The 26674-nt window shown below is 53.3% G+C and overlaps 1 protein-coding gene across 4 annotated transcripts in view; it reads right to left on the bottom strand.

Moving 5' to 3' along the window:
* Positions 1 to 23273, bottom strand: part of Hvcn1 (hydrogen voltage gated channel 1) — a 29602-nt gene extending 6329 nt beyond the window's left edge. Inside the window, exons 1-4 of one of the 4 annotated variants that reach the window (XM_052755300.1) lie at positions 23221 to 23273; positions 22759 to 22811; positions 16999 to 17136; positions 1887 to 2156 (exon numbers count right to left, since the gene is read on the bottom strand). In XM_052755300.1, coding sequence (XP_052611260.1) covers positions 1887 to 2156; positions 16999 to 17019 — 291 coding nt within the window. In that variant the 5' untranslated portion in view covers positions 17020 to 17136; positions 22759 to 22811; positions 23221 to 23273. Of the gene's footprint in view, positions 1 to 1886; positions 4840 to 13675; positions 13694 to 16998; positions 17137 to 22758; positions 22812 to 23220 lie in introns of those variants that run through there. The other 3 variants (XM_052755301.1, XM_052755302.1, XM_052755299.1) reach the window with 3 other exon arrangements.
* Positions 23274 to 26674: the final 3401 nt, after the last annotated feature.

Here is a 26674-nt window from a genome sequence, read left to right as displayed (position 1 = left end):
ACCCAAGGCCGGCAGGCTGAGTGGCGGGATGAGCCCCTTCCAAAGGCAGGGACATCCAGAGGGGGTAGGTCTGGGGCTCCCTTTACAGCTGGAAGGAAGCCGGCTCCCTCTGTTTGCTCTGAAATTGCAGGTTTGGATTTCAACCCCAACAACATAATACCATGTTTCCTGCCGCAGCCACAGAGGGGCAGGCAGAACGGCAAGGGATGCTGGGTTGTTGGCTTGCCTTAAGTGGGGAAAAAAGACCAATATAATCCACCACCACCCCCGCCTGAGAACAGTGTCGGGGATGAATGTGGAGCTGCTCCCTGCTTCTAGCAGGGACTTGAGTTCTAATGCCCAGAGTGGCATCCCCTAAGTGCCTCCCTGTGGTACTGGACCCACCAGGCGCTGTGATTGTTCCCACACCCCTGGTCTCTTGCATTTTCCTGGAACAGCCATGCTTCTAGACACCAGCTTGCTACCTCAGGGTGATGGTGGCGCATGCCTTTAATCCCAGCACTTGGGAGGCAGAGGCAGGTGGATCTCTATGAGTTCGAGGCCTGCCTGGGCTACAGAGTAAGTTCCAGGAAAGGCGCAAAGCTACACAGAGAAACCCTGTCTCGAAAAACCAAAAAAAAAAAAAAAGAATGCTGCTCTTGCAGAGGACCTAGGTTCAATTCCTAGGACCCATATCAGGTGACTCACAATCACCTGTAACTCCAGCTCCAGGGTTCAGACACCCTCTAGCCTCTGAGAGCTCCTGCATACAAATGGTGGACATAAACTGATGGAGGCGCACACATACATAAATAAAATAGTAAATCTTTTTTCAAAAATTGCCTTTCACAAGGTTGGGATAGATGGTCCCCCCAGGGCTCAGCCAGGAAGTCCCTTACCTCCCCCTATGGCAGCATATGGAGAGAGGTTAACAGTGAGAGCCAGGCACATGGGTGGAGTGTGTGTGTGTGTGTGTGTGTGTGTGTATTTGTGTACACACACACACACACGGAAGCCAGAGGTCCATGTTAGTGTCTTCAATTACTCTCCAACCTAATTCTCTCATGGAACCTGGGGCTCACCAAGTGGCCAGTGAGCCCCAAGGAGCCGCCTGCCTCTGCCCCCCAGTGCTGGGATAACTGGCATGTACTGCCATGCCCTGGGCGCTGGGGAACCAAACTCGGGTCTTCATGCTTCACAACAAGCACTTTACCCGCCCAGCCAATTCCCCAGCCCCACATGTTTTTGTTACCGCTCCATAAGGAAGGGTCTGAGGGCCCATGGTGCTGAGATTTTGAGGCAGGGAAGCCACATGACCTTGTCCAGAAGCGGGCGCTCTGTAGAATGAATGCCTCGCTCATAGTGTACTTGGAGTATACACACAAACGTGAAAATAACTAGCGTGAAGTAACCATTCATAGGTTGCCATAAAGCTCTGTGGCAGCGGGAACAGTCGCCAGGCTGTACAGCCGTCACCACGGGCTGGTTCCAGTGTATTTCCACCCCCACCCCAAGAGGAAATCCCATCTCTCTCAAGCAGCCACCCCCGACATTCTTTCCTCCCTCCCACGGCCTCCCATCTGTCCATCCGGCTGTGAGCATTCTGGACGGTTCGGCTACCTGGCATCACACACACTACTGGGACCTCCCCTGTCAGGGACTCAAGTCCTGTTTTCAGAGTTGCAGCATGCGTCCACATGTCCTCCTTGGTCACGCCCAAGCCATCGCCATCCGGAGGGACAGGCCACGGGAGGGCCTTTAACCTTCCTTCGCTTTATTACCCCCCCCTTCCCCACTGTCAATACAGGCCGGACCACAGAGCATGGCATGTGGTAGGATGCACGGGTGGGTGGCCACGGCAGAAGGGGGGCTCCCACCTTGGAGACCCGGTGACGTCAGCCTCCTACCTGAAACCTGTGGGAAGTGAAGAGCTTCCTCAGCCTGTTCCTGAAGTCCAGGGTCGGCCTGGGTGCGGGGACAGGGCCAGCCTCGGCATCTGGGCCCACGGTACTGCCTTCTCCCTCCGCTGGGGTGGGGGCCGGCTCCTCCTCCTCCTCCTCGTTCTCCCACTTCTTGTAGTTGATGTTCCACGTGTGGTAGTCGTCCCCGGCCACGGTGAAGTGCTTCAGGAACCTGCTCATCCTCTTGGCAGGAGCCACCTTGGCTCTGCGAGTGACCTGGAGGGGCGGGACAGAGCAAGCACTTGAGGTTCCCATAGCTGTGATGGGGAGCGGAGGCCCAAACCAGGCCCTAGGGTGCTCAGAGTACCCTAGCCCAGGTCAGAAAAAGTTAGGTTGGGGGGGCACTTATTTTTAGAATCTAGTATCTCTGTATATGAGGCAACAGGAAACCCCAATCCCACTAGACATGTCCTTGCGGTCTGACGGGCAGTCACCAACTACAGCCCAGTCTCATCAGGAGGCCCACGTGTAGATACGAGAAGAGCCCTGCACACGCAGAGAAATTGAGAGCGGGTGAGGGCCGTGGAGTAAGCGTCCAAAAGTAAAAGTCCAGTTTCACAGAGAACTCACAGACGCCAACCCTACACTCCGCTGGCCAGTCCTGGCCAGGCCGGTGGAAAGGGGAGTTCTCCCAGGATTAGCCAGCACGGCACACACCTGTAATCCCAGCCCTTGAGGGGTAGAGGCAAGAAGGATGAGGAGTTCAAGGCCAGCTCAGGCTACATAGTAAGACCCTATCGCAAAAAAAAAAAACAAGAATAAGGCGATCCACTGTGTACTCAGCCTGTTTAATCTACCTCTAAGAGAACAATGTTGAGAGCCAGGTGGTGGTGTTGGTGTTGGTGGCGCACGCCTTTAATCTCAGCACTCAGGAGGCAAAGGCAGGCGGATCTCTCTGAGTTGAGGCCAGCCTGGGCTACAAAGAGAGTTCCAGGATGGCCAGGGCTACACAGAGAAACCCTGTCTTGAGAAAGAAAAAAAAAAATGTGGTAACCGACCTTATTTGCTTTGGACTTCCTGTGTACCCAACTTTTACTGCCTAAGCTAACACATAGCTGTAATCTTAAATCATGTACCCTTCACTGCCCCTGTCCCAGAACAGTGCGTGTGTGTCATTTGCTGAAAGCAGCAAATACAGAGGTTGAAGCAACCTTCTAAAGTGGATATCCATTTATGGAAGTCGGTTCATAAACCATTGTTTGTATTACTATAGTTGTCTGGGTCAGTCGGGATCAGTTGAAGGCAGTGACGTGATCCTTGCAGAGTTTGGGGTAAGATCCCTGTCAAGTACCCCATCCCTCCCCTGTGTGATGGCTTCCAGTGCTGCTCAATAAAGACAGAGGGACACTTTGTGGGGGACAGACACAGTCACCTGACAGACACACAAAAGGTGCCATTACACACAGCCACACTCACCCACAGACAAACCCCAAGACAGCCTCCATCAGCAGGCACAGGTTCCCGCAGAGGAACATGGAGTGGAGGAATTCAAATCTGGACTCACTCTTGGCTAAAAGACTCGAAGGGGAAGTGCTTTTATTCCTTTCCTTAATGTGACATCGAGGCATCGTTGGTGACTCGAAGTTACCACTAAAGCGTATAATCTACACAGGCAGTTCTGAAGGCTCTGCCTCTAGACTCCGAGCTGAACAGGACCCACTCCCGGCATCTCTAGACCCAACATCATTGCCGTCCATCTCTGCCTGCAGTACGGCAGCAGCCTCCTGCCACCGCCCCCTTCTATAGGGAACCTCAGGGAACTAACTAACATACAATGAGACTGTGGCATCCTTTGCCTAAAAGCTCTCCAGTGGTTCTCCACCACACCAAGTCCCTCTTGCTGGTGTCCTTCCCGTCATTCATGCTCTTGGGGAGGCTTTTCCGAGCTCACCTCTTCTGAGAGGCTCGGCTTATCCCCTGACCCCACTCCTTCCCCATTCTGGCTTCTGTGTCTTTATTGCATCATTGAAGTTATGTTGAGGCAGGAAAGAGAGGCGGGAAATTAATAGGAGATAAGAAGATAAAGCAGCCCCGACCCCTGGGATCCAGGCTGCCTCTCTTGCTGACTGAGCCTCGGGAGACTTCAATGCCACTGATAAAGCAAAGATCACCTGCACACATGCTTTCCTGAAGACATTTCAAAAAAGAGTGTTAAGAATACAAAACGGTGTTCACTTTGAGCCATGTGTTGTGACCCCGAGTTCCAACGTATTAACGCTCTTCACTCATTCTAGACTCTCTACTGAACCTCAAAATCACCTTATGACTCCTTTCTTCTTTTGTCTTTCTTTTTTTGAGACAGGGTTTCTCTGTGTATTTCTGGCTGTCCTGAAACTCACCTGCCTCTGCCTCTGAGTGCTGGGATTAAAGACACGAGCCACCATGCCCAGCTTCAACGTATTATGATTTTGAGCAAGATAGACACACCCAGCAGGTACAGAAGCAGTGGAAGGCGAGAACTGATTCCCAGGTTGTCCTCTGACCTCTGCACACGCATGATGATCCCCACAGATATCACACACATACTCCCACACATCGCCTTACGGTTCCATTAAAAAAAGGGAATTCTTCAAGAAAATTAGTAAGTTAACTTTTAAACTTAAAGCCTGTTTATTTGTTTATTTATTTATTTGACTTTTGAGACAAGATTTCTCTGTTTAGCCCTGGCTGTCCTGGAACTTGCTCTGTAGACCAGGCTGTCCTCGAACTCACAGAGATCCGCCTGCCTCTGCCTCCAGAGTGCTGGGATTTGCTTTGCTTAGGCTCATTTGGGGATGTCTCCTACTACATCCTCTCTGGCTTTGCCTGAGGGGAGGTGCCTGGTTGGGGTGGGGTGGACTCTCTGGCTGCTGTCAGGCTGCTGCTGAGACACCCGTGATGACATGGCACTTACTTGCCTGTTGATTCTCTGCCTGCCCCCCCACCCCCGCCCCACTTTGCTCTCAGCTCTGGGACAAGTAAGATTTCTGCCATCTTGGACAGCTGCACGTTCGGTACCTTGAACAGTGCCCCTCCCCGCGCCCCCTCCACGGTACACGCAGCAGCACTCCGGTGTCTGTTAGGTGACTAAGTGGACACAGAAATGTGGCGAGAGGGCCAGATCCGCTCAGCAATTAAGAGCACTTCCTGCTCTTCCAGAGGACCTGGCTTTAGTTCCCAGAACCCAGGTCAGGTGACTTACAACTGCCTATAACTCCCGCTCCTGGTGGATCTGATGCTGGTACCTGTCCTCACGTGCAAACACATCACACACACGCACACACATAAATAAAAATAATAAAAATCAAAATTTTAAATGTGGCCAGAACTGTGATGTGTATATATGTGTGTGTGTGTGTGCGCACACACACACGTACACACACACACAGAGGGGTATCTACTGTCCTGCTCTTTCAGTCTCCACCTTATTTCCTAGAGACAGGGTCTCTCACAAGCTCGAGTTAGGCTGGCAGCCAGCAAACTCCAGTTATCTCCTGCCTCTGCCTCCACCAGCACTGGCATTACAGGCGTCCAGGGCCACACTGCTTCTCTACAGATGCTGGGGGTTCACACTCAAGTCCTCGTGGGCCCCACTGGGCCATCTCCCATGTCCACAACCAGATCTTCAGACATCTTTTCAGTGTAGCAAGGGGTGTGATTCACAGGACCGTGTTTACCCAGCAGGCCTAAGGCCCCAGGTTCCATGTCTAGCAGGCAAGGGGAAATAAAAGCTGGGGAAATGGCCAGGTGTGATGCGCACACTTTTAATCCCAGTACTCAAGAGGCAGGGGCAGGTGGATTTCTGTGAGTTCCAGGCCAGCTGGGGCTATAGAGTGAGACTCTGTCTCAAAGACCAACAAATGGAGCTGGAGAAATAGCTTAGTGGTCAACGCAAATGTTGTTCTTGAAGAGGACCAAGTTCAGTTCCTAGCACTCACATAGCAACGTAACCATCTATAACTCCAGCTCCAGGGGATCTGACGCCCTCTTCTGGACTCCATAGGTACCTGTACTCACAAGCACATACCCACACACAGACATGCACATGTAACTTTAAAGAAGTTCTTTGGGGCTGGAGCCACGGCTCAAGTGTTACAGGCACTCGTGGCTCTTCCAGAGGACCTGGGTTCAAGTCTCATTTCCCACATAATGGCTCACACCCGTCTATAATTCCAGTTCTGGGGGGGGGGGTCCAGAAAAACAGCAAACTACATCCAACAGACTCTTCCCAACAAACAAGCCAGAAACAAGCCTTGAAAAGATCACCCGGGGCCAGCGAGAGGGCTCAGCGGGTAAAGGCACTTGCCCCTAAGCCTGACGACCTGAGTTCAATCCTCGGGACCCACCTGATAGAAGGTGAGAACTGACCCCCACAGGGTATCCTCTGACCTTCATACGTATGCTGTGGTATGTGTGTGTCCCCTCATACACAAATAAGTAAGTGTAAAAAAGACAAGAAAGTACATGTTTCCCTTAAAGAAAAAAAAAAACCAGCCAATCCCCAGTTAAAGAAATGACCATTGGGCCGGGCGGTGGTGGCGCACGCCTTTAATCCCAGCACTCGGGAGGCAGAGCCAGGCGGATCTCTGTGAGTTCGAGGCCAGCCTGGTCTCCAAAGCGAGTACCAGGAAAGGCGCAAAGCTACACAGAGAAACCCTGTCTCGAAAAACCAAAAAAAAAAAAAAAAAAAAAAAAAAAAAGAAATGACCATTGAACAAAACTCACAAAGTGGACACACACTATGGAACTGGCCACCAAGTCAGCTGTAGCACGCACACACACACACACACACACACACACACACACACACACACACAAATGAAGAAAAAAAAAAAAAAACTCAATGAACAGGCTCAAGAGCCAGTATAGTAGTGAATGGCTACAATACAGCACTTGGGAGGTAGAGGCAGGAAGATCAGGAGTTCAAGGCCAGCCTTGGCTACATAGCAAGTTCTAAGCCAGGATGAGCTATACAAGACCCTGCCAAAAATCAAAGACAAAATAACAAGATGCAAGAAGGAATGATCAGTGACCTTAAAGACAGAGCAACAGAAAATACCGGTGGGAGGGCTGGGGGGATGGCTCAGTGGTCTCTCGCTGAGCGCCTGCCCTGTAAGCGTGAGGACCTGAGCTTAGACGCCCAGAACCCTCCTAAGGCCACGCAGGGCATCACATGTGGGGCCTCCCCACATTCCTACCACAAAGGGGCGGAGGTAGAGACAATCCCTGGGAATTTGGTGTGCCCCCTGAGGAGCAAGAGACCCTGTATCAAGGAAGGAGGCGGCAGGCTGTCTTCTGGTCTCCATTCACACTGTGCTATGAATACACCTGCATTCACCCCAACACACACACACACACACACACACACACACACACACACACACACACTCACACACAAACATTTAAGTGCAAAAGTATCAGTTGGCAGAAAGTACAAAGAACAAACGGAGCCTCGGGAACGCTAACAAGTATTCTGCTGTAGGGACACCTGTGGTACCAAAAATGACATGGAGATTAAAAATAATAATAATAATGGCTGAGGTTGGCAACATGGCTTGGTGAGCAAAGGTGCTCGTTCCCAAGTCTGATGATCCAAGTTCGATCCCCGGCATTCCCATGGTGGAAGAAGGGACCCAACTCCTGTGAGCCCTCCACATGTGCTGTGGCACACGCACACACCCAGGCCCATACACAAACCAACCAACAAATAAAAAGGTACATTTGACATGGATGAAAAAAAAATAGTCACCTTTGATAGGATAGACGTGTGGACTGAAACACAATGGACTCCAAGCAGGAGGGCCGTACAAGAGAATGGACAGAGGCATGTAAGCACAATGGTTAGAGTGCTTGCCCGGCCTTCTAGGCCCTGGGTTCTATCCTTAGCAACACAGCTTGTGCATTTGGGAGCAGACTGGGGAAACGGGGTACGTCTTGCCCCCTGTCCACGCACTGCCCTGGGTTCTGTGTGGCCTTTTGTTTCCAGGCACTAGATTGGGTCAACAAACACCTCCCATGGCCCCAACATTTTCTAGCTAAGTGCTGTGGGCAGGGGTGGGAGGTGGGTGGGTGGTTGGGGTGGGGGGGGTTGGGGAGGATTCGGGGGAAGGCCCCACTGTCAGAGCTGAGGTTCAGCTGACATGCAGTGTGGAAGCTGGGGCTCTGTAGGCCCAGGCTGCCTCGCGGTCCCACCACCCACATTATCTGGGTACCTCAGGAGCCGCAGGTTTCAGATGTCTTCAAAGGTCAGGAGGCCCAAAGAGAGCTTGAGACAGTGCGTGGCCTCCTGGGAGCAGCCCCATCTCCTGTCCCAGCCACAGAGGCCAGCCCCTCTCCTTCCCCCATCTTCTTAGTCTCCACCTCTGTCCTCTGTGGCCCAGGAGGCTGCCTGGCCTCCCTACTGATGCCCGCCTTTCCCCTTCTCTACCCAGGCCCGAGCAGGTCTCACCTCGGCCCTCTTCACCCCTGTAACTGCTCCTTTGTGCTCTCCAACTAAAGTCCCAGGGAAACCTCCAAGCCCCTTCCCGTGGTGGGCATGGCCCTGTGTGGCCCAGCCTCTCTGCTTCCGGCAGCGTGCCCCGCCTCACCCCTGCAGCCTCACCCGACCCCCCTCAGAGCCCTGCAACCTGGCTGCTCCTGGCCTCCGTCTGACTTTGGTCTCTTCTTCCTCATGGGTTGCAATGCTGCTTCCTCGGACCCTGAGCCAAAGGCAGATTCCTCTCCCAGTTCCACAGCCTCTCCTTCCGCTCTCTATGCTCCCTCAGAACCCTCCCCTCAGTACCTAACTATTGGGCTCCTTAGCCTGTAAGCACCACAAAGGAGGGGCTGGGTGCCCTGAGCCCACTGTGACATCTGCTAACTCTCCTCAGGACCGCCATGAATCCCCCCGGGAAACACCTCAGCCCTCAGGCAAAAGCCACCGAGGCTCAGGCGCTCTACCAAAACCACACGTCACAGGAGAGGCAAGTTTTCGCTCGGAAACCTTTTGACCAGTCAAGATGTGACTTGGGATGAAAATGCTTGTGGTGTCCAGCGGAGCCAAAAAAAGAATTCTGGTTTTAAGTCAAGACTGTCATGTCAGAAGCAGGAAAGTTCCAGAAAAGGGCTGTGACCACAGCCCTTTCTGTCACCCCGGGCCTCTCACAAACCTAGAAAGATGGGCTCTGGGACCCCCGCTGAACACCTGCTCAGGCCAGGCTCCTGTGGACCTTAATGGCAACTCTGTGTCACCAATGTGGAAAATCATTGCTCCCCTGCTCCACCTGGTCCCCTGCAGTTGAAGATCCTGTCACATGGGCCCAGGGCTGTGCTAATGTGGCTTGTGGACTTTAGAGTAGAGCGACTGACTGGCGTGGACACCCTGCAGCTACGTCTCCACGGGAGCCCCCCCCCCCCCCATCCACATTCTTCTCTGACCTGGTGCTCCTGACCCTGAGGTCACCTTCCTGTGTCAAAGCCCAGGCCAGGGCTGCAGAGATGTGCAAGTGTAAGGACCTGAGTTCGATACCCAGCACCCCCATAAAAGCTGGGCACAGCAGCTGGAGAGAGAGGGCTCACCAGTTAAGAGCAAGGGCTGCTCTTGCAGAGGAGCAAGGCTCAATTTCCAGCTCCCAAGCCAGGCCGCTCAGAACTGCTGGTATAGCTCCAGCCTCAGGGGATCTGACGGTCTCTTCCGGCACCTGCACTCATGTGCACATACCCACAGACATACACAGGATTTTAAGAATAGGAATACGATACTAAAAAAAATTAAAAGCTGGGCATGCCGGCGTGAGTCTATAGTCCTAAAGGGCGAGTTCCAGGCCAGTGAGAGGCTCTTGCTCACAAACAAACAAATAAATGGTGGATGGCCCCTGAGGAACAGCATGCAACATCCAAGGTTGACCTCTGGCCTCTACCTGCACTTGTGTAAGAGTGTACACACACACACACACACACACACACACACACACACACACACACACACTCACAGAGGTTCAGCCCACCAGGTTCTGACCTGTCAATCATTACCCCGACGGCTGACCCCATTTTTTTTGACAGCTTTCCCCTCCTCTCCTCTCCTTGCTCAGTCTCCCATGCCTTGGCTTCCTTGGCAGCCCAACCCTGATCTTGGCAGGCTGGGGCCTCTCCACTTCTGGTGGTCTCCGCAGCCCAGTGTTCAGTGCTGCTCCTGTTCAAGTCCCCAGCCTGGTCTGAGCTGCCGCCATCTCAGTGGCGTGCGTGCCGTGGCCCGAACACAGCTCACTTCCTCACCAAATCTGCTCCTCTGGGGCCACAGCATCACCGCCACCATGCCCAAGCTAAGAACTGAAGATCCGGCTGGGATCCCTCCCACCGTCCCTGTTCTGATATGTCGCCTAACAACTCCCAGCTCATGGGTCCCTGCTGCGGCCACTGTCTCTGGCCTGGCCCTGCTCCACACAGCAGGTCCCCACGCTCAGCACAGCCGGGCTGGGTCTCATCTTCCCCACTGTCCCACCCACATGGTTACAGAAGAATTCTCGCCGGGTGATGGTGGCGCAGGCCTTTGATTCCAGCACTCGGGAGGCAGAGGCAGGAGGATCTCTGTGAGGTCGAGGCCAGCCTGGTCTACAGAGTGAGTTCCAGGAAAGGCGCAAAACTACACAGAGAAACCCTGTCTCGGAAAAAAACAAACAAACAAACAAAAACCCAAAACAACAACAATAACAACAACAACAAAAATTCACTGGCTCAGGACTGGGACCCACCTTCCCCTGGATATCATCCAAGTCTTGGACCTAGATGTCCCTTCCCCAGCTGTCCCCTCCACCACTAGCTGCTACCACATGGTGTCATTTCGCTGTGCCCCTGTGCCCTGGGGAAGGGCTCCATAAATATTTAATGAACAAATTAAGCACATAATGGAACCAGGGAGCTCTCCCTCCAAGGCCCTGGAATGACCACGTGACAGGTGCCACACCAGACAAATGACTCACCTGGGAAAAAGTAAATGGAGACCTATACATGTCTCCTGAGGCTGTCTGTATTCACAGGGGCCAAACCGCCACCTGGAGGAGCGGAAAGTCCCTACCTCCCTGCAGAATGGCCTCCACCACCACAGAAAAGGGTGCTTTTTAAGAAACATGGCCAACTCCCAAGTCCCTGTTCCCAAGGGCCTGCCCCATGTCCCTGTTCCCTCTCATACTCTGGGGGCCTTGATTTGCTTGTAAATGACCACAATCCTTGACCCAGAACTCCACAAGACCCTACAGCAGCAGCATCCACCATCATCCACGCCCATTTACTATGTTATATATATATAGATAGATAGATAGATAGATAGATAGATAGATAGATAGATAGATAGCACAAGTCCACACTTGATTTTCCCTCCCATAGTAGCCCAGGCTAGCATTGAGGGGCTCAGTATGGGGGAGATGGCGGAGTCAGGTTCAGCCCCAGGGCTGTATGAACTCAGAGACCATGTTCTAGAATACAGGGTCACCGGGCGGCGGCGGCAGCGGCAGCGGCGGCGGCAGCGGCAGCGGCGGCGGCGGCAGCGGCAGCGCACGCCTTTAATCCCAGCACTCGGGAGGCAGAGCCAGGCGGAGCTCTGTGAGTTCGAGGCCAGCCTGGGCTACAGAGTGAGTTCCAGGAAAAGGCGCAAAGCTACACGGAGAAACCCTGTCTTGAAAAAAAACCAAAAAAAAAATAAAAATAAAAATAAAAATAGAATACAGGGTCAAGAAAACCCAGGCAGCTAGTTGCTCCCTGCCCAGAGCATTAATAGGTTGAACTTTGGGGCCCCTCTGGAGCAACAAGAAGTGGCCTTCTTTGGAATTTGGGTCTCTGTTGACAATGTCACTAAGATATTGAGAAGGACTCACTCTGGATGTTAGCAGCCAGTGTCCTGAGGAGCGGAAGAGACCCAGAGGACCAGGTCACATGATGACAGAGGCAGGGATTCCACAAGCCAAGGGGAGCTGAAGCCAACTCCAGCCACTCCCTTCTGCTGGGACACACAGGCCACCCCACTTGCTCTCACATAATCCTGAGAAGTAGGCAGGGCAGGAGGAACAATTTCTGCATTCCATAGGAGGGGAAACTGAGGCCAGGGGAGGCAAGAACACTGGCCTATAGCCATAGGTCACAAGTCAGTGGTGGGAGGCAGGTATTGAAAAGGGGCCCCTGGAGAGGAATGCTTTGAAGGAGGTACCTCGATGTTTCTTTAGTCCTTTTCTTTTTCTTTTTTGTTTTTTTCCGGACAGGGTTTCTCTGTGTAGCTTTGGAGCCTGTCCTGGATCTCATTCTCTAGACCAGGCTGGCCTGGAACTCACAGAGATCCACCTGGCTCTGCCTCCCGAGTGCTGGGATTAAAGGCGTGCACCACCACCACCTGGCTTTAGTCCTTTTTTAAATGTGATTTCATTGTGCTGCCCACCTCGCATCCACATATGTGCATGTGCACACCACACACACACACACACACACACACACACACACACACACACACACACACACACACACGTGGAAGCGCCAGGTGTCATTCTTCAAGTACTGTTCACTCCCTCCCCCAAAAGGCTTTCTCACTGAACGTAGAGTGCACAGGCTAGACCGCCGGGCCAGTGAGTCCCAGCAATCTGCCCTCTCCCCCTTCCTCCTAGCCCTGAGATTACAGCATGCACCAACACACCCAGCTTTCTGTGAGGCTTCTAGACCGGAACTCAGCTTCTCACACCCGAGCCATCTCCCCAGCCCCATGCCCATTTCCCCACCTGCAGCGAGACAGCTACAGAACCTGTCTCCTTCTGTACAGAACAGAGAGAGCTCAGGCGGCTGGCAGTTGCTATCCTCAAACGACCTGCCTGCCTTTCAGTCTCCTGGCATCTCAGAACTTGAGCATTCCATCCCTCCTTCCTATAGAAAGCAGCCTCCTTTGCGTGACCTCCTGCTGTCCTTTTAGCCAGGGGCTTTGTGACTGCCCCGGGTGGGGGTGAGGGTCCCCAAGGGACCACCTTCCTCATAGGACTGAGCCCGCTAATGCACACCTGGGATCCTTGCTCTCAGGAGACAGAGGCAGGGGGATTGAAAACTCCAGACAAGAGCCTGTCTCATAACACTAAAAGCCCTGTGTGGGTGTGGTCTGGTGTCTAACGGGCTTCTCTGGTCCTGAACACCTCGTATCCTGTCACAGCTCATTGCTGGAGGAAACAGCAGTGTCCTGTGTAACCCCAGGGAGGGGAGTCTGTTGCGTGTGGCCAGCTTCCTGCCGTCTCAGCCCAATGCCTTCCCCTTGGCTGGCTTAACCTGTGGTACGTGTCCGCTTTCTTGCAGCCTGGTCAACGAGGCGCCGAACACGAGATGGTGTTGGGGACCCCTGCCATAGTCCTTGGCTTAAAACGTCTCTGGCTCCCTACTACTCTAAATGGTGAAGAACAAGCCCCTCCCCTGGGCTCCCCGCTCTTCCTCCTGCTGCAGCTCTGCCCAGCTAGCTGGTCTCACCTGCCTCCTCCTGCTTAGCCATACTGCCTCCATGCAGCCTTTGTACTAGGCAGGTTGGTCTGGCCTCAGGGCCTCTGCACAAGCGGCTTCCTCAGGCCTGAGGTAACCCCTCTCTCACACTGTCCTCTAGCTCTTCTTTCCTCTTTTAGGTTCCTTTCCAAGTGTCCCAGCTCAGGGGTGCTGGCCAGCCCGCCCCCCCCCCATCATACACTCCTGCATCTCCTCTGTCCCCCTCATGTCTGACTGAACACCCCTAGGGTGCAGGCTGCATGGGTGCCTGCTCACACCGTTACCTTCCAGGCCCGACAGGACCACGGGCTCCAAACTCAGGGACAGTGCCATGAACACACCCGGGCAGCGAGTGTCTCCCGGTGAGAGGCCGGGCGCCATGAGCCCACCTGCCCCACCCCCACACTGGCTCCGTGTTCTGAGGAATGCCTATTTATAAAATCAGGGAAGTCTGTAAATAGGCGTTGAAATCTTTCCTTCTTGAGGGTGGGGAGGAAGTTTGAGGTTTGCAAAAACAACCTCTCTGTGGCTGACTGGCTCAGGTGGGGGGTACTGGGGACCCAGGTCTAGAGCAATATGCTCCTCACTCACCTTCCCTTCACCTGGAGGGTCAGGAATGAGCTGTATGGGACAGTGACTTTCATACAAGCATGGGACGATGGCGCATCCTTCCCAACTCTAGAACATCCACTAACTCAGGAGCTCTATACAGAATTGCCCAGAACAATGCCGCATCCATACCACATGGGTCCAATTTGGCCTCATTTACTTATGCCAAAACCAAGAACAGAGAGGCCAAGAGACTTGCTAGAAGTCACACAGCTAGGGAGAAACAGAGCTGGACTGTAATCCAGCTGCCTGGTGGAGTGCCCCTTGCTTCCTACATGACCCATTGAGAATGTGGCCCAGGGCTGCTGAAGCCCATGCTGGTGGGGGCCTGGGACAGAGGTTCCCCAGACAGAGGAATTGTCATACCTTACCCCTGGCACACCCTGACACATTACCCTAGGTGGGATCCCTCCTATTGCCCACCCTTTCCATTGTATTTCTAAAGGGCTGATGGCCGCGCTGTCCACACAGGAAGTGTCCTGTTCCTCTCCCTAGAGGACAGAGATGAGGATGGTAGGGAATGGGAGACACATGTATACACCAGCCACACCACATCACTCGGTACCACAGGCTGGGCTGCATCACAAACAGAGTTCTCCATCTAGAAGCCGTGTGCTGTCACCTGGGGGGCCAATGTGGGGTGGCGCTTCAGCCATGGCGTCCACAGAGGAGAGGCCTCAGATCCCTCCCCTTGCTGTCCCCTTCTGGAATGAGCCAAGGAACACAGAGGGGACAAGCAAAAGGGAAATAAGGCATTTTCTGTCATCCAGGCTGTGTCTCCAGCTACCCGAGAAGAACTTCAACACAACAGAGCAAAGATGACCCTGAAGACGCCTGGACCATGACGTCAAGGACAAGTGAATTGTGTTCACTCAGGGCCGGGGCGTGTGTGACTTCGAGCCTCCTGGATTAGCACCTGCTGGCATCCCTCAGCCAAAAGAGCGCACACCCCACTTTTTTTTAATATGCAACTATAAAAGACACCCAAGTGCATCTCCCATAAGGAGCTGAAACCCATGCCTTAAGGCTGTGTCTGTCCTTCTTCTATACGTCTGTCTGTCTAAATACTTAATAAACTCACTACCTATGTTTCAGTCTGACTTGTCCTGAAATTTTTCTCCACGCAATGGTCAAGGAGATGGCTTTATCTGGCGGGGACACAAGCCTTGAGGGTGCTTCCCAACAGGGAAGGGAGCCCTCAAGGCTTGTGTCCCCCCAGTGCCACAGAGAGGGCCAGCTGCATGTTGGAATGACCAGGAAACATGCCTGCCGTGCTGGGAATGGAACCCAGGGCCTCACGCCCACCAGACAAACCTCCACGACTGAGCCACACCCGGTATCACCTGGCACACACCACAGTCACACGCTCAGAGCTCTTGAGCACCCCGTAAGTGCAGTGAGGCTGAGCGCCACAGGCCACAGCCAAGCTCAGTGCCTCCAGAGGAAGTGAGCCAGTGGGGTACCCCACCCCCGACTCTGCACACCTGGCTTCCCGAGCCCTGCAGATGGGCCAGACACGTGCATTCATCTGAACTGTGGAAGAAGGTCAGCAGATGGGTCCTGCTTGTCCCATCACGGAGTCAGCAGCCGGAGGCATAAGTGGCATCTGTCCCAGGGCACCCGGCTAATGCCACAGACCCCCATTAGGTATAACCCTCACTGTACCTCTGTGGGCTAATGTTATTGCCCCCATTTCCCAGAATGGGAAACTGAGGAGCAGGGAAAGGAAGAAGGAAAAAGGGACTCTCAGGTCAGTGTCCAGACAGGTGGCCAAGCCCATCTCCGCAGAACTGGTAACTGCCAATCAGGTTTGTGCAGTGATGCACATTCACCCCCTCCTTCTGCCCCCCATGCCTGTGTTCTCAAAACCTAGGAGGGCCAGGGGCCAGCAACATGGTTCAGCAGGTACAGTACCTGCCACCAAGCCTTGGACAAGCCCAAGGCCATAAAGGCAAACTCTTCACGCAAGCATTCCAAAGCAGGGTGTCCCAGGCCAGGCTCAGCCATGGCAGGAGCATGCTATCTGACCAGACAAGGGCCAGTCTGCCACAAGGGGTCCTAGCCAGCTCGTCAAACAATGGAGACAGCCCCTCTGTGGCCACAGCATGCCCCACCTGGCTCGGGTTCCCCCCGAGGTGTGGCCTAGCTGGGTTCTGCATTCCAGTCCACTTCCCCTGCTGGCCCCACACCCTGACACGGGCTGGTGACAAAGCCTTCAGCTCCTTATAATTCACCCCTGCAACTGTCCAGCTTCACTCGGATCCCCAGACTCACCCCCCTGGACGCCCCCATCCAAGCTTCAGCCATGGCTGCTTCCTCTTGGACCACACCTCTGCCTACATCAACGCACGCTCACGGTCATTAGTCCAAAAACACACGAGCAAACCAAAGCGAGACCCCGGGGCCAGCGTCGCCATCACTCCCACCATGTCACCCGCCTCCCGCCACCTCATGTCCCCCATCTCACTATCACCAAAGACTGAGGACCACGTCGTCCCACTAGTTGTAGGTAGCAGACCCCTGCCTCGCTGGAGGCCAAGAACCTTCCCCAAGAGCCCAGCAATGTTACCGAGCCCACTCCTCGCTGTGCGTACCCACAGCGCCGAGTCTGTGACCCTGCTTTCTCGCAGCTGGACATCGAGGAATCCTTGCCTTGCCTCATCGAGCCAGTTCTGGCTGGCCTGGAACTCACTGTGTAGCCGAGGGTGACTTTGAACTCTTGACCCTGACCTTCTCACTCGACCTCCTGAGTACTGGGATTATAGGTTTGCCCCACCACACCCAGTCAGGCTCTGACATCATGGTTCTTCAACTAGAAGTCAGGGTGTGCATGGTGCAGCCTGGCTCCCCTGCCACTGGGTTCTGTGAAACCCGGTACCAGTTTCTCCTCCGTGACTGCAGGTATGGCACAACACCTTACGCTGGGATTTCTCGCTGACCTCCGAGAAACTTCTGCAGGATTCTCCTCTCGCAGTGGGAACCTTCAGACACGATTTACCTTTTGGTCATTGGACGTCATTTTCCTGTCGTCTCCGGACCCAACAATGAGAGACCTGGCAGCTGACGTGTGTCACCCTGCTGTCACCGAGTGTGGCTTCGTTGGCAATCTGTCCTCACAGGTCAGTGTGAACAGCGTCTGAAAAGGAGGTCACAAAACGTGTTGGAAGGGTACGATCCGGGAAGACAAACAAAATATTAATGAACACCTGCTTGAGTGCTGGATCCACTTTCGGGCATCTGTGAGAGACAGAGTAGTCACTGTGGCCAGTGAGGAGAACCAACCATTGTCCATCCATGGGGGAATGGATAAAGAGCCACACAATGGAATACTATCTACCCTTCAAAAAGGAAACACTAACAGTTGCTACAGTGTTGATGAGCCCTGAAAACACTACACTAAGGGCAGACGGCTAAATTCAACATCTTGTATGCTGAGCCTGGCATGGTGGTATACCTGTAACCTGGCACTCAGGAGGCTGAGGCTGGGGGAATTATGGGTTCAAGCCTAGCCTGGAATGCATAGTGAGGCCCTGTCTCAAAATTAAAAAGGAAAATTGGGCTGGGTGTGGTGGCACACGCCTTTAATCCTAGCACTCTGGAGGCAGAGGCAGATGGATCTCTGTGAGTTCAAGGCCAGCCTCGAACAGAGCAAGTTCCAGGACAGCCAGAGCAACACAGAGAAACCCTGTCTCCAAAAACAAACAAATAAACAAAACAAAAAAAAACAAAAAAGGAAAATCTGAGACGGTGGGCTGGGTCAGCAGGTATAAAAGTGCTTGCCACCATATCTGACAATTTGAGTTCAGTCCCTGGGATCTTCCATCATACATGGCGGAAGGAGAGGACAGACTCCACAGGCTCCCCTCTGGCCTCCACACATGTGCTATGACACACACACACACTTTGAAGAGACATTCTGAGACAAGCTTGTAACATGTAGCTCTGGCTGTCCTGGATCTCACTCTGTAGACCAGGCTGGCCTCGAACTCACAGAGATCCGCCTGCCTCTGCCTCCCTAGCACAGAATTAAAGGTGTGCACCACCACCTCCAACAAATAATTTTCTTCTAAGACTTATAAAGCATGTGTGTGTGTGTGTGGGGGGGGTGATTGTGCATGTGAATGCAAGTGCCCTCACAGGCCAGACAGAAGTTCCCCTGAAACTGCAGTTCCGTGTGGTCGGTTGTCAGCTGCTCAGCATGCTGGGAAACAAGGTCGGGTCTTCCGCAAGGGTAGCATGCATTCTAGCTCTAAGCCATCTTTCCAGGTCCTGGCCCGCCTTTTAAAGGAAAACTTTGGGCATTGGTAGCTCTTTGCTTTCTCTTTGGTTCTGGAATGACTATGTGTGATTTTTTCAAGGTTATTTTTAACGTAGGTGACAGAGGCATTGAGTAAAACTTTAAACCCTACAGACAGCTATCTGCTGGTGAGCCTGTCTCCACCCTGCGCCGCGTTCCCAGAAGCGTCCACTCTGACCAGCAGCTCTGTGGCCTCCTGGGAGGTGACCTTTCTTCGCACGGAAGGGGTGTGCATACCGCCCCTTCACTCTCTTCTTCCACACATGTGAGTGACGTGCTTTTAGGGTGGAGTAGGTAGATGACAGAGTGTCCCCTTGAGCACCCAGGCCCTTTTCCCTCAAACCCAGGAGTTGGTCACTTCTGTGTGTGTGCACCGTGATTACACTCAGGAGTATGCAACAGGAGACTGCCCAGGTGGACCTGCTGTCATCAGGAGGGTCTGTCTAAGAAGCAGAGGTGTGAGCATGACGGAGCGGCCAGCAGAGAGAAGCCTGAAGATGCTGAGTGACTGCCACAACGGAGGCTTGTGCATGCTGTGTGCACTCTTAGAAACTGGTGAGCGTCTGGTGGTGGTGGCGCACGCCTTTAATCCCAGCGCTCGGGAGGCAGAGGCAGGTGGATCTCTGTGAGTTCGAGACCAGCCTGGCCTACCAAATGAGTTCCAGGAAAGGCGCAAAGCTACACAGAGAAACCCTGTCTCAGAAAAAAAAAAAAAAAAAAAACTGGCGAGGACCCTCAGACCCACCTGGAGCCTCTGAGGAAGGGCTTGGAGGCCTCTCCGTTTGGACCATGGAAACTGCCTTTGGGCTTGTGACCCACAGAACTTTGAGATAATAGATGGGACTTTTTTTAAACCACCAAATGTATAGTCCCTGCTATAAACCGAGGACACTCACGGTCTCGGGGGACCACACTGTGGCAGCTCGCTCTAGACGGAGATGCTCACTCTGATGCCCGGTACTCCACTGTGGGAATGCAGCGAGGCTGCTGGTTTCGCACATTGGCTGTTTCGCATCCCCTTCCCATCCCAGAACCCTACTGGGTAACTCTACATTGTGTGAGATTGGACATTTTCCCGAACGAGAGCCAGGCCAATATGGGGCGTCTTTCTCGATCTCTCTCCACGTGATTGTTTTGTGACAAGCTCTCTCATTGAACTTGGAGCTAAGCAATTCAGTGAACCTGGCTGCTCACGAGCCCGCGGGTCGTCTTATCTCTGCCTCCCAGAGCTGGGATTCTAGACGTGTAGCATCACCCACAGCTTTTTACATAAGAACCAGGGTCAGACTCAGGTCCTCAGCTGGCATGCGAAACGCTTTGCCAACTGAGCTCTCTTCTCACCACCCCCGAGTTATTTTTTTCCAGCCACAAAAACAAAGCGTCGCCGGGTGGTGGTGGCGCACGCCTTTAATCCCAGCACTCGGGAGGCAGAGCCAGGAGGATCTCTATGAGTTCGAGGCCAGCCTGGGCTACCAAGTGAGTTCCAGGAAAGGCGCAAAGCTACACAGAGAAACCCTGTCTCGAAAAATCCAAAAAAAAACAAAAAAAAAACAAAAAAAAACCAAAGCGTCATCAGTTTGAGAAGAATATTCGAAGACGTAACCCCTCCAAAAACTGACTCTCCCCTGAGCCCCTTTTTCTTCTCTTCTGTGCTCTGCGGTCCAAATGGCTGTCAAGAGTCGCAGCAGCTTTGGCGACAGTGGAGTTCAGCTACGCGCTCCCACACAGACAGGAGCTGGGCTCCAATGCAGTCTTCACAACTGCAGGTGAAGGGCCTGCGAGATGCGTTAGCTAGTAGAGGACCTTGCCGCCAAGCCTGACCACCTGAGTTGGATCCCCAGGAGAAAAAGCAACTCGGGCAAGTTGTCCTCTGACCTCCACATGTACACTGTGTCAAACGCACGCACACGCATACGCACGCACACATGCGCACACACACGCACACATGCACACACACGCACGCACACACACGCACACACGCACACACACACACACAAAGTGTAGTCAAACAACCAAATCTGCTGGGCGTGGTGGCGCACACCTCTAATCCCAACACTCAAGAGGCAGAGGCAAGTGGAACTCTGTGAGTTTGAGGCCAGCCTGGTCTACAGAGTGAGTTTCCAGGACAGCCAGGAAGGGCTGTTACACAGAGAAACTCTGTCTCGAAGAACAAAACACACAAATAACTCCCATGTAGGTCAAAGGGAAGCTAAAGAACCCTTGAGATTTCCTTTGTTTTCAAAGAAACAAAACTAACTCACACACAGAAAAACATTGGCCTCACCAACTGAGGACAGGGGGTTTCTTTCTTTTTTTAAATGTATTTATTTATATTTTATGTATGAATGTTCTGCATGTATACCTACATGCCAGAAGAGAACATCAGATCCTATTATAGATGGTTATGAGCCACCATGTGGTTGCTGGGGATTGAACTCAGGACCTCTAGAAAAGCATCCAGGGCTCTTAACCTCTGAGCCATCTCTCCAGATCTGACAATGAGTTTCAAACTCCCCTGTCATCCACAATAAACTAGCCTGAACAAATAAAAACGCTAAAACCTAATGCCTGAGTGGCTATGGAGAAACCTCATCGTGGCTGGAGAGACGTGACCTAGACAGACATCTAGTAACAGGGACCAGCACCTTCCAAACGGCCACATCCTAGACTTGATCACTGTGTTTGCGAAACTATCCCAAAGGACTCCCTGGCGCATCCATGGGCAGCAGTGTTCTAGCGCAGGGAATGGTGTGACCGACCCCCAAAAACCTTGCATGGGAGAAGCTGAAAGCCACCCACACGCGCGCGTGGGGAGGAAGGACACACTAGGGTCTGGGCAGAGGTGGAGAAAGCAGGCCATTGAGCAACCAGAACTGATAAATGTGACCCAAGTCTGTGCTCGTGGCTTGCAAAGATGTGGGGCCATTTGAGCGTTTCCTCCGTGCTGGGCCCTGGGGCTGGGTTCAGGGAGCACAAAAGGACGAAGCCTGGAGATGACAGACACCCCAAGGACAACACACAGTGCTGAGGCCACACTCCCCGGCCTCCCTGGAGGAGGAAAGGAGAGAAGAACAAGAGGAGAAGCCTGGCTCTTTCAGGTGGAGTGGCCGGGCTCCTGAGGAAATGACACAAGGACCTCCTGAATTTCAAGAAGATTGTGGGGCCAGACAAGAGTCCCAGTTAAGAGGAAGGTCCTTTTTGACAGGAAGAATTTAAGAGGACAGTGTGGGGAGTGGGCCGAGCCAGAGAAGCAGGGCGAGAGATACAAATTAAGATAAATTGTGGGGCCGGGCACACACCTTTAATCCCAGCACTCAGGAGGCAGAGGCAGGCGGATCTCTGTGAGTTCGAGGCCAGCCTGGTCTACAGAGTGAGATCCAGGACAGGCACCAAAACGACACAGAGAAACCCCATCTCTTTGAAAAACAAAACAAAACAAACAAACAAAAAAAGATAAATTGCGGGAAGGGAGGGTGGGATGGGGGGGATCTACTGTGGCTCCCAGCTTGTGAGAAATGCTGAGGAGTTGGGGGGACAAGAGTCACAGTGGAGGACATCACAGGGAGAAGAAGTAAGGAGGATGGGGGTCTGGACTTGGGCATCACAGAACTTGTGGCTGGCCTAGATGGAGTGGGAGTTGGGAAGAGATGATGGAAACCCCAGCCACAGGATGGAGAAGCTGGGAAAGGAAGTCTGGGGACACGAACAGTCCGGGCTTCCTCCTTCTTGCTAAACCACAGCCGGGGGAGGCTTGTGGGCCAAAGGAAGCTCTGGAACTGGGTAAGTCTTAACGTGGAGATTTTCAAACCCTGCCTTGACCAGCCTTTCTGCCAGGGGAGCCCTGGAGGCAGAAGTTGCTGTCCCCGGACTCTGCCTTACTCAAGAAACCTCAAGCGCCTGGTAGGCGGTCAGGAAACACTGCAAAGCTTGGAGAGTCCCCACCGACCTGAAGTGAAGTGACCAGGAGGCAGAAGTGCTTTCAGAGGGGCAAGGCGAAGTGTAGAGACACATAATAGCTCCCAAGCGACCCTATGCTAGATGGGGTGGGGGGATAAGGCTCCCCCAATTATCTAAGCAGTCCTGGGAGGTAGGCACCACTCAGAATGCCATGGAGGCAGGAAAGGACACCAAGACACAGAGAGGCACAATCCCACAGCTAAGGTGTTTAGAGCCCTGCACCCAGTGGGCATAGGTACTAGGTAAAGGTGGGGGACAGGGGGGTGATGCAGGCTGCTCTCCGTCTTATAGTGTATACCCTGGCCTCAGCCCACCCACCATTCTTGGCACCCCTGAACGCAACAGATGGGGGTTCAAGTTGTTTCCAGCAAGCGCTGCTGAATTGGGATTCCTCCTGCTAGTGGGCTGGCTCACTAGCCCGACCCCCTTCCCTCCTGCTGTCTCCCTGGAGTGGCTGTGGGGGGCTCTGGGATGGGGAACAGGGCACAGGGGCTTCACACCCACCTGCTGGCAGGGTTTGCTGAGTTGGCTGCGCCTCCTTGGCTGGCTCTGTCCACCTGTAGGAGAGGGGACACTGTTACCTCCTCCACCGGTGTGTGGCTGTGTGTCGGAGCTAGGGCGGTGGATCCTGGTAACACCCACTAGGAGAGGAAGTGCTTGTCAGTGCCCCATTCCCCAGGGAGGATAGCGGGGTGGGCAGTCACAGTCCACAAAACAGCACGGGACCTCAGTTACCCCCCACGTTGCCTGGTTTGCCCCCCCAACACCCCCAGCCAGGCCCCAGCCAGGATGGACAGAGGTCCGGCCTAGGAGCAGCCACGAATCACGAATCACGAGGATGGAGGGTGGCCAGGGCTTCCTTCCTCCCTGCAGGCCCCCAGGCCGGTCCGTCTGCAGCAGCTGCTTTTTGCAGGGCAGGACACCCTCAGCCTGAGACGCGGCCTGCCCCAGCCCCATCCTCATTACCTGACTTGCAATCTGCTCAGCTCTCTTCTCTCTCCAGGGCAGAGACTCACGCACAGCCCTGCTCCACAGAGCCCAGGGGGCGGTCCCATGTCCTTGGGGGTGTGGTGTGGCGGGAGTTTCCACAGCTGCTCTAACTTGCTGCAAACTCCAAAGGGGAGGTGGGGGGGGGGGGAGGGGGGCTATGGAGGCACCAGTGCCCTCCCACACAGCTGAGAGGCCCCCAACTTGGAAGCAGCTCTCCAATGACAAAGACCGGGGTATGCACAGGGCTTGGGACTCTTCTGCCAGGCTCCTTGCTTTGTCCGAGGTGACTGACTGCATGCTCCCCTGACCCAAGGACCACCTCCTCCCTCCCTCCTTCAATGCCTCTGTGCTTCCTGAAGGAGATGCACTCCCTAGCTGGATTTAGGGGGAAAAAAAATTGATACAAGAGCAGATTAAAGAGAAAAGTTTTTGTGCCCAGGGAATCAGTCCCAAGAAAAGTCAGGCCAGGAGAAACGTATTATATAGGCTGGGGAAGGAATGACCGCACCCATGCTCTCTGGGCTGGGGGCGGGGTAAACGGGGTATCATGTATGTGAGTCTGGCGGTGTGTGTGTGTGTGTGTGTGTGTGAAACTCAGGAAGGAGTGGGTTTCCTAGCATGCTTATTCAGACCCACTGCAGCCCCAGAGCTCCAGCCCTTCATGGCTCCTGCGTATGGGAACCTAAAAGCCTTTTTTTCCCCCTTACAGTTCCAGTGACCTCAGCTTCAAACAACCAATATGTCAATCTGGCCTAATGAAGCGGGTCATCTACAACACTTGTTTCATTGTAAGCACCTGTAGGTTGTGAGCTAGCCTTCCCCCACCTCCCCCCAGACTCGCAGACCCTCGTCTAAGGGACCACCTCAGAGCTGTGGTCTGACATCAGCAGTGGGTCCCGCTGGGAGTTACAAACAGTCCTGACAGGAGGTGGCTTCCGCTACTCATCCTCCAGCTCTGGCCTCTCTGGCGGACTCCCTGATGAAATCCCTTTAGCTCTCAGCTTTACAGGACCTAGAATCCCCCTGGGCAGAGAGTCTCCATGGGGAAACTTCTAGATCAGGTTGTCTGTGAGCACGTCTGGAGGGGATTCTTTTTTTTTTTTTTTTTTTGGTTTTTCGAGACAGGGTTTCTCTGTGTAGCTTTGCGCCTCTCCTGGAACTCACTTGGTAGCCCAGGCTGGCCTCGAACTCACAGAGATCCGCCTGCCTCTGCCTCCCGAGTGCTGGGATTAAAGGCGTGCGCCACCACCGCCCGGCTCTGGAGGGGATTCTTAATTGTTAGCTGGTGTGGGAAGACCCAGCCCATTGTGGGCGGCGTCATCCCCTTGGCAGGGGTCCTGTGCCATAGGAGAGGGGAGAAAGGTAGCCAAGGCAAGAAAGCAAGCAGGATTCATGAGTTAGTCTCTCTGTACTCTTGATTACGGGCATGAAGCGTTAAGTTCCTGCCCTGATGTCCCCACTATAATGTGACTGGAATTGTGAGTTTTTTGTCAGGGTCTTTGTGGCAGAAACAGAGATGAAACTAGAATGCCATATAAATTAGTAACTGGGTGTTGAACCTGTGATTGCTACTGCTATTCAACACTGTAAAAGATCCAGGTCCCGCCGGGTGGTGGTGGCGCACGCCTTTAATCCCAGCACTCGGGTGGCAGAGCCAGGCAGATCTCTGTGAGTTCGAGGCCAGCCTGGTCTACAGAGCGAGATCCAGGACAGGCATCAAAACTACACAGAGAAACCCTGTCTCGAAAACAAACAAACAAACAAACATCCCAGTCAAAGCAGTAAGGCAAGAAACAAGGAAGGTCGAAGATTAAAGAGAGAGAAGCTGTCTTCTGACACCACTGTGATTCCCTGCCTGGAAAATCCCACAGACAGCGGACAGATGCCTGGTCCTTTACAGACACTCAGGGAAAAGCGAAAGAACAACTGCGGTCCCCGCAGAACTCTCACTCTGGTTGGGTGGGGAGGTAAGGCCGCCACCGATCGGTAAGATGGAACATCCTGCATCCACAGGAAGAGGTCAAGAGGCCCGTGGACTTAGGTGGGGGAATGCGTCTTTACTTCTATTAACTTGTGGTAAGCAGCAAACTAGATTTGCCTTCACGGCACCAATACCACCACGACATTTAAAAATCACAACAGAGCCAGGCAGTGGTGGCTCACGCCTTTAGTCCCAGCACTCGGGAGGCAGCAGCAGGCAGATCTCTGAGTTCGAGGCCAGCCTGGTCTACAGAGCAAGTTCCAAGACAGCCAGGGCTATACAGAGAAACTGTGTCTCAAAAAACCAATAATAATAATAATAATAATAATAATAATAGTGACAGATAAATATCTTTTTTTAAAAAATATTTTATTTATTTATTATATATACAGTATTCTGTCTGCGTGCCAGAAGAGGGCATCAGATCTCATTACAGATGGTTGTGAGCCACCATGTGGTTGCTGGGAACTGAACTCAGTTCCTCTAGAAGAGCATCCAGTGCTCTTAACCTCTGAGCCATCTCTCCAGCCCTGGTAAATATCTTAATACAACTTCAAAATCATAGTAGTTAAAAGTAGCTGTGGATTGGATTTTTATCCTTTGGTTTGCTTATGACAGGGTTTCTCTATGTAGCCATGGCTGTCCTGGAACTTACATGTAGGCCAGGCTGACCTCAAATGCACAGAGATCTGCCTGCCTCTGCCTCCCGAGTGCTAGGGCTTTTCATGCTTATTGTTTTAATATTTGCATTTCAAGGTCACTTTGTGTGTGGAGAGAAGAACATTGCTCTGAGCAGAGGCCACAGTTTGCCAAACGCTTCGGAACTGTGCGATTAGATATTGCTGATCGGTTCGCTACTAAGGTCGCTGCCCCCACCCATCATTCACATTTCTTCCCCAGCCTGCCTGGGAGTCAGCCACGGTCTCAGTAGCTCTCTCTAGTGGTCCTGCCCTCCCTCCTCCCGATGCTCGTAGAGCATAACAAGGAAGATGTGAACTCAGTCCTTGGAGGATGTTTCCACTTGAGAGCTCTTCCTCACCCCCAGCAGGAAGACAAACGTGCCTCTAAGTGTTCACATGTCTCCGGTGCTTCCAGTTGAGGCAATCCACCACTTCCCTTTCCAGAGCACAAGCCAGGTCCCAGCTCTGGGAGCACATGAGAAAATGAAGAGAGAGAGAAGTGGATGAGGTTTCAGCCAGGGGTGGGTTTGGGTTTCCCAGACTTGCATCTGTTGTCGGGGCCCACTCCATGTGATTCACTACCAGCTGTATCAGCCCCATGACCATGTCTTCATGAAGCTCGGGGACCTGCGTGGGATGATGCAGCATGGCTGGGGCTGGGAATGGAGCTCGGTGGTAGAGCACTTGCCTAGCATGTGAGGTCCCCAAAGTGAGTGGGATGACCCCCCATTCACTGAAGCTGACTGACTTCTGCTTTGTTGTTCAGAAT

Source organism: Peromyscus californicus, unplaced genomic scaffold (genome assembly GCF_007827085.1).
Source record: "Peromyscus californicus insignis strain IS unplaced genomic scaffold, ASM782708v3 Scaffold_2__1_contigs__length_46816999, whole genome shotgun sequence".
Classification (NCBI taxonomy): Eukaryota; Metazoa; Chordata; class Mammalia; order Rodentia; family Cricetidae; genus Peromyscus; species Peromyscus californicus.
The sequence above is the reverse complement of the archived record's forward strand: the minus strand, read 5'-3'. Positions and strand labels throughout refer to the sequence as shown.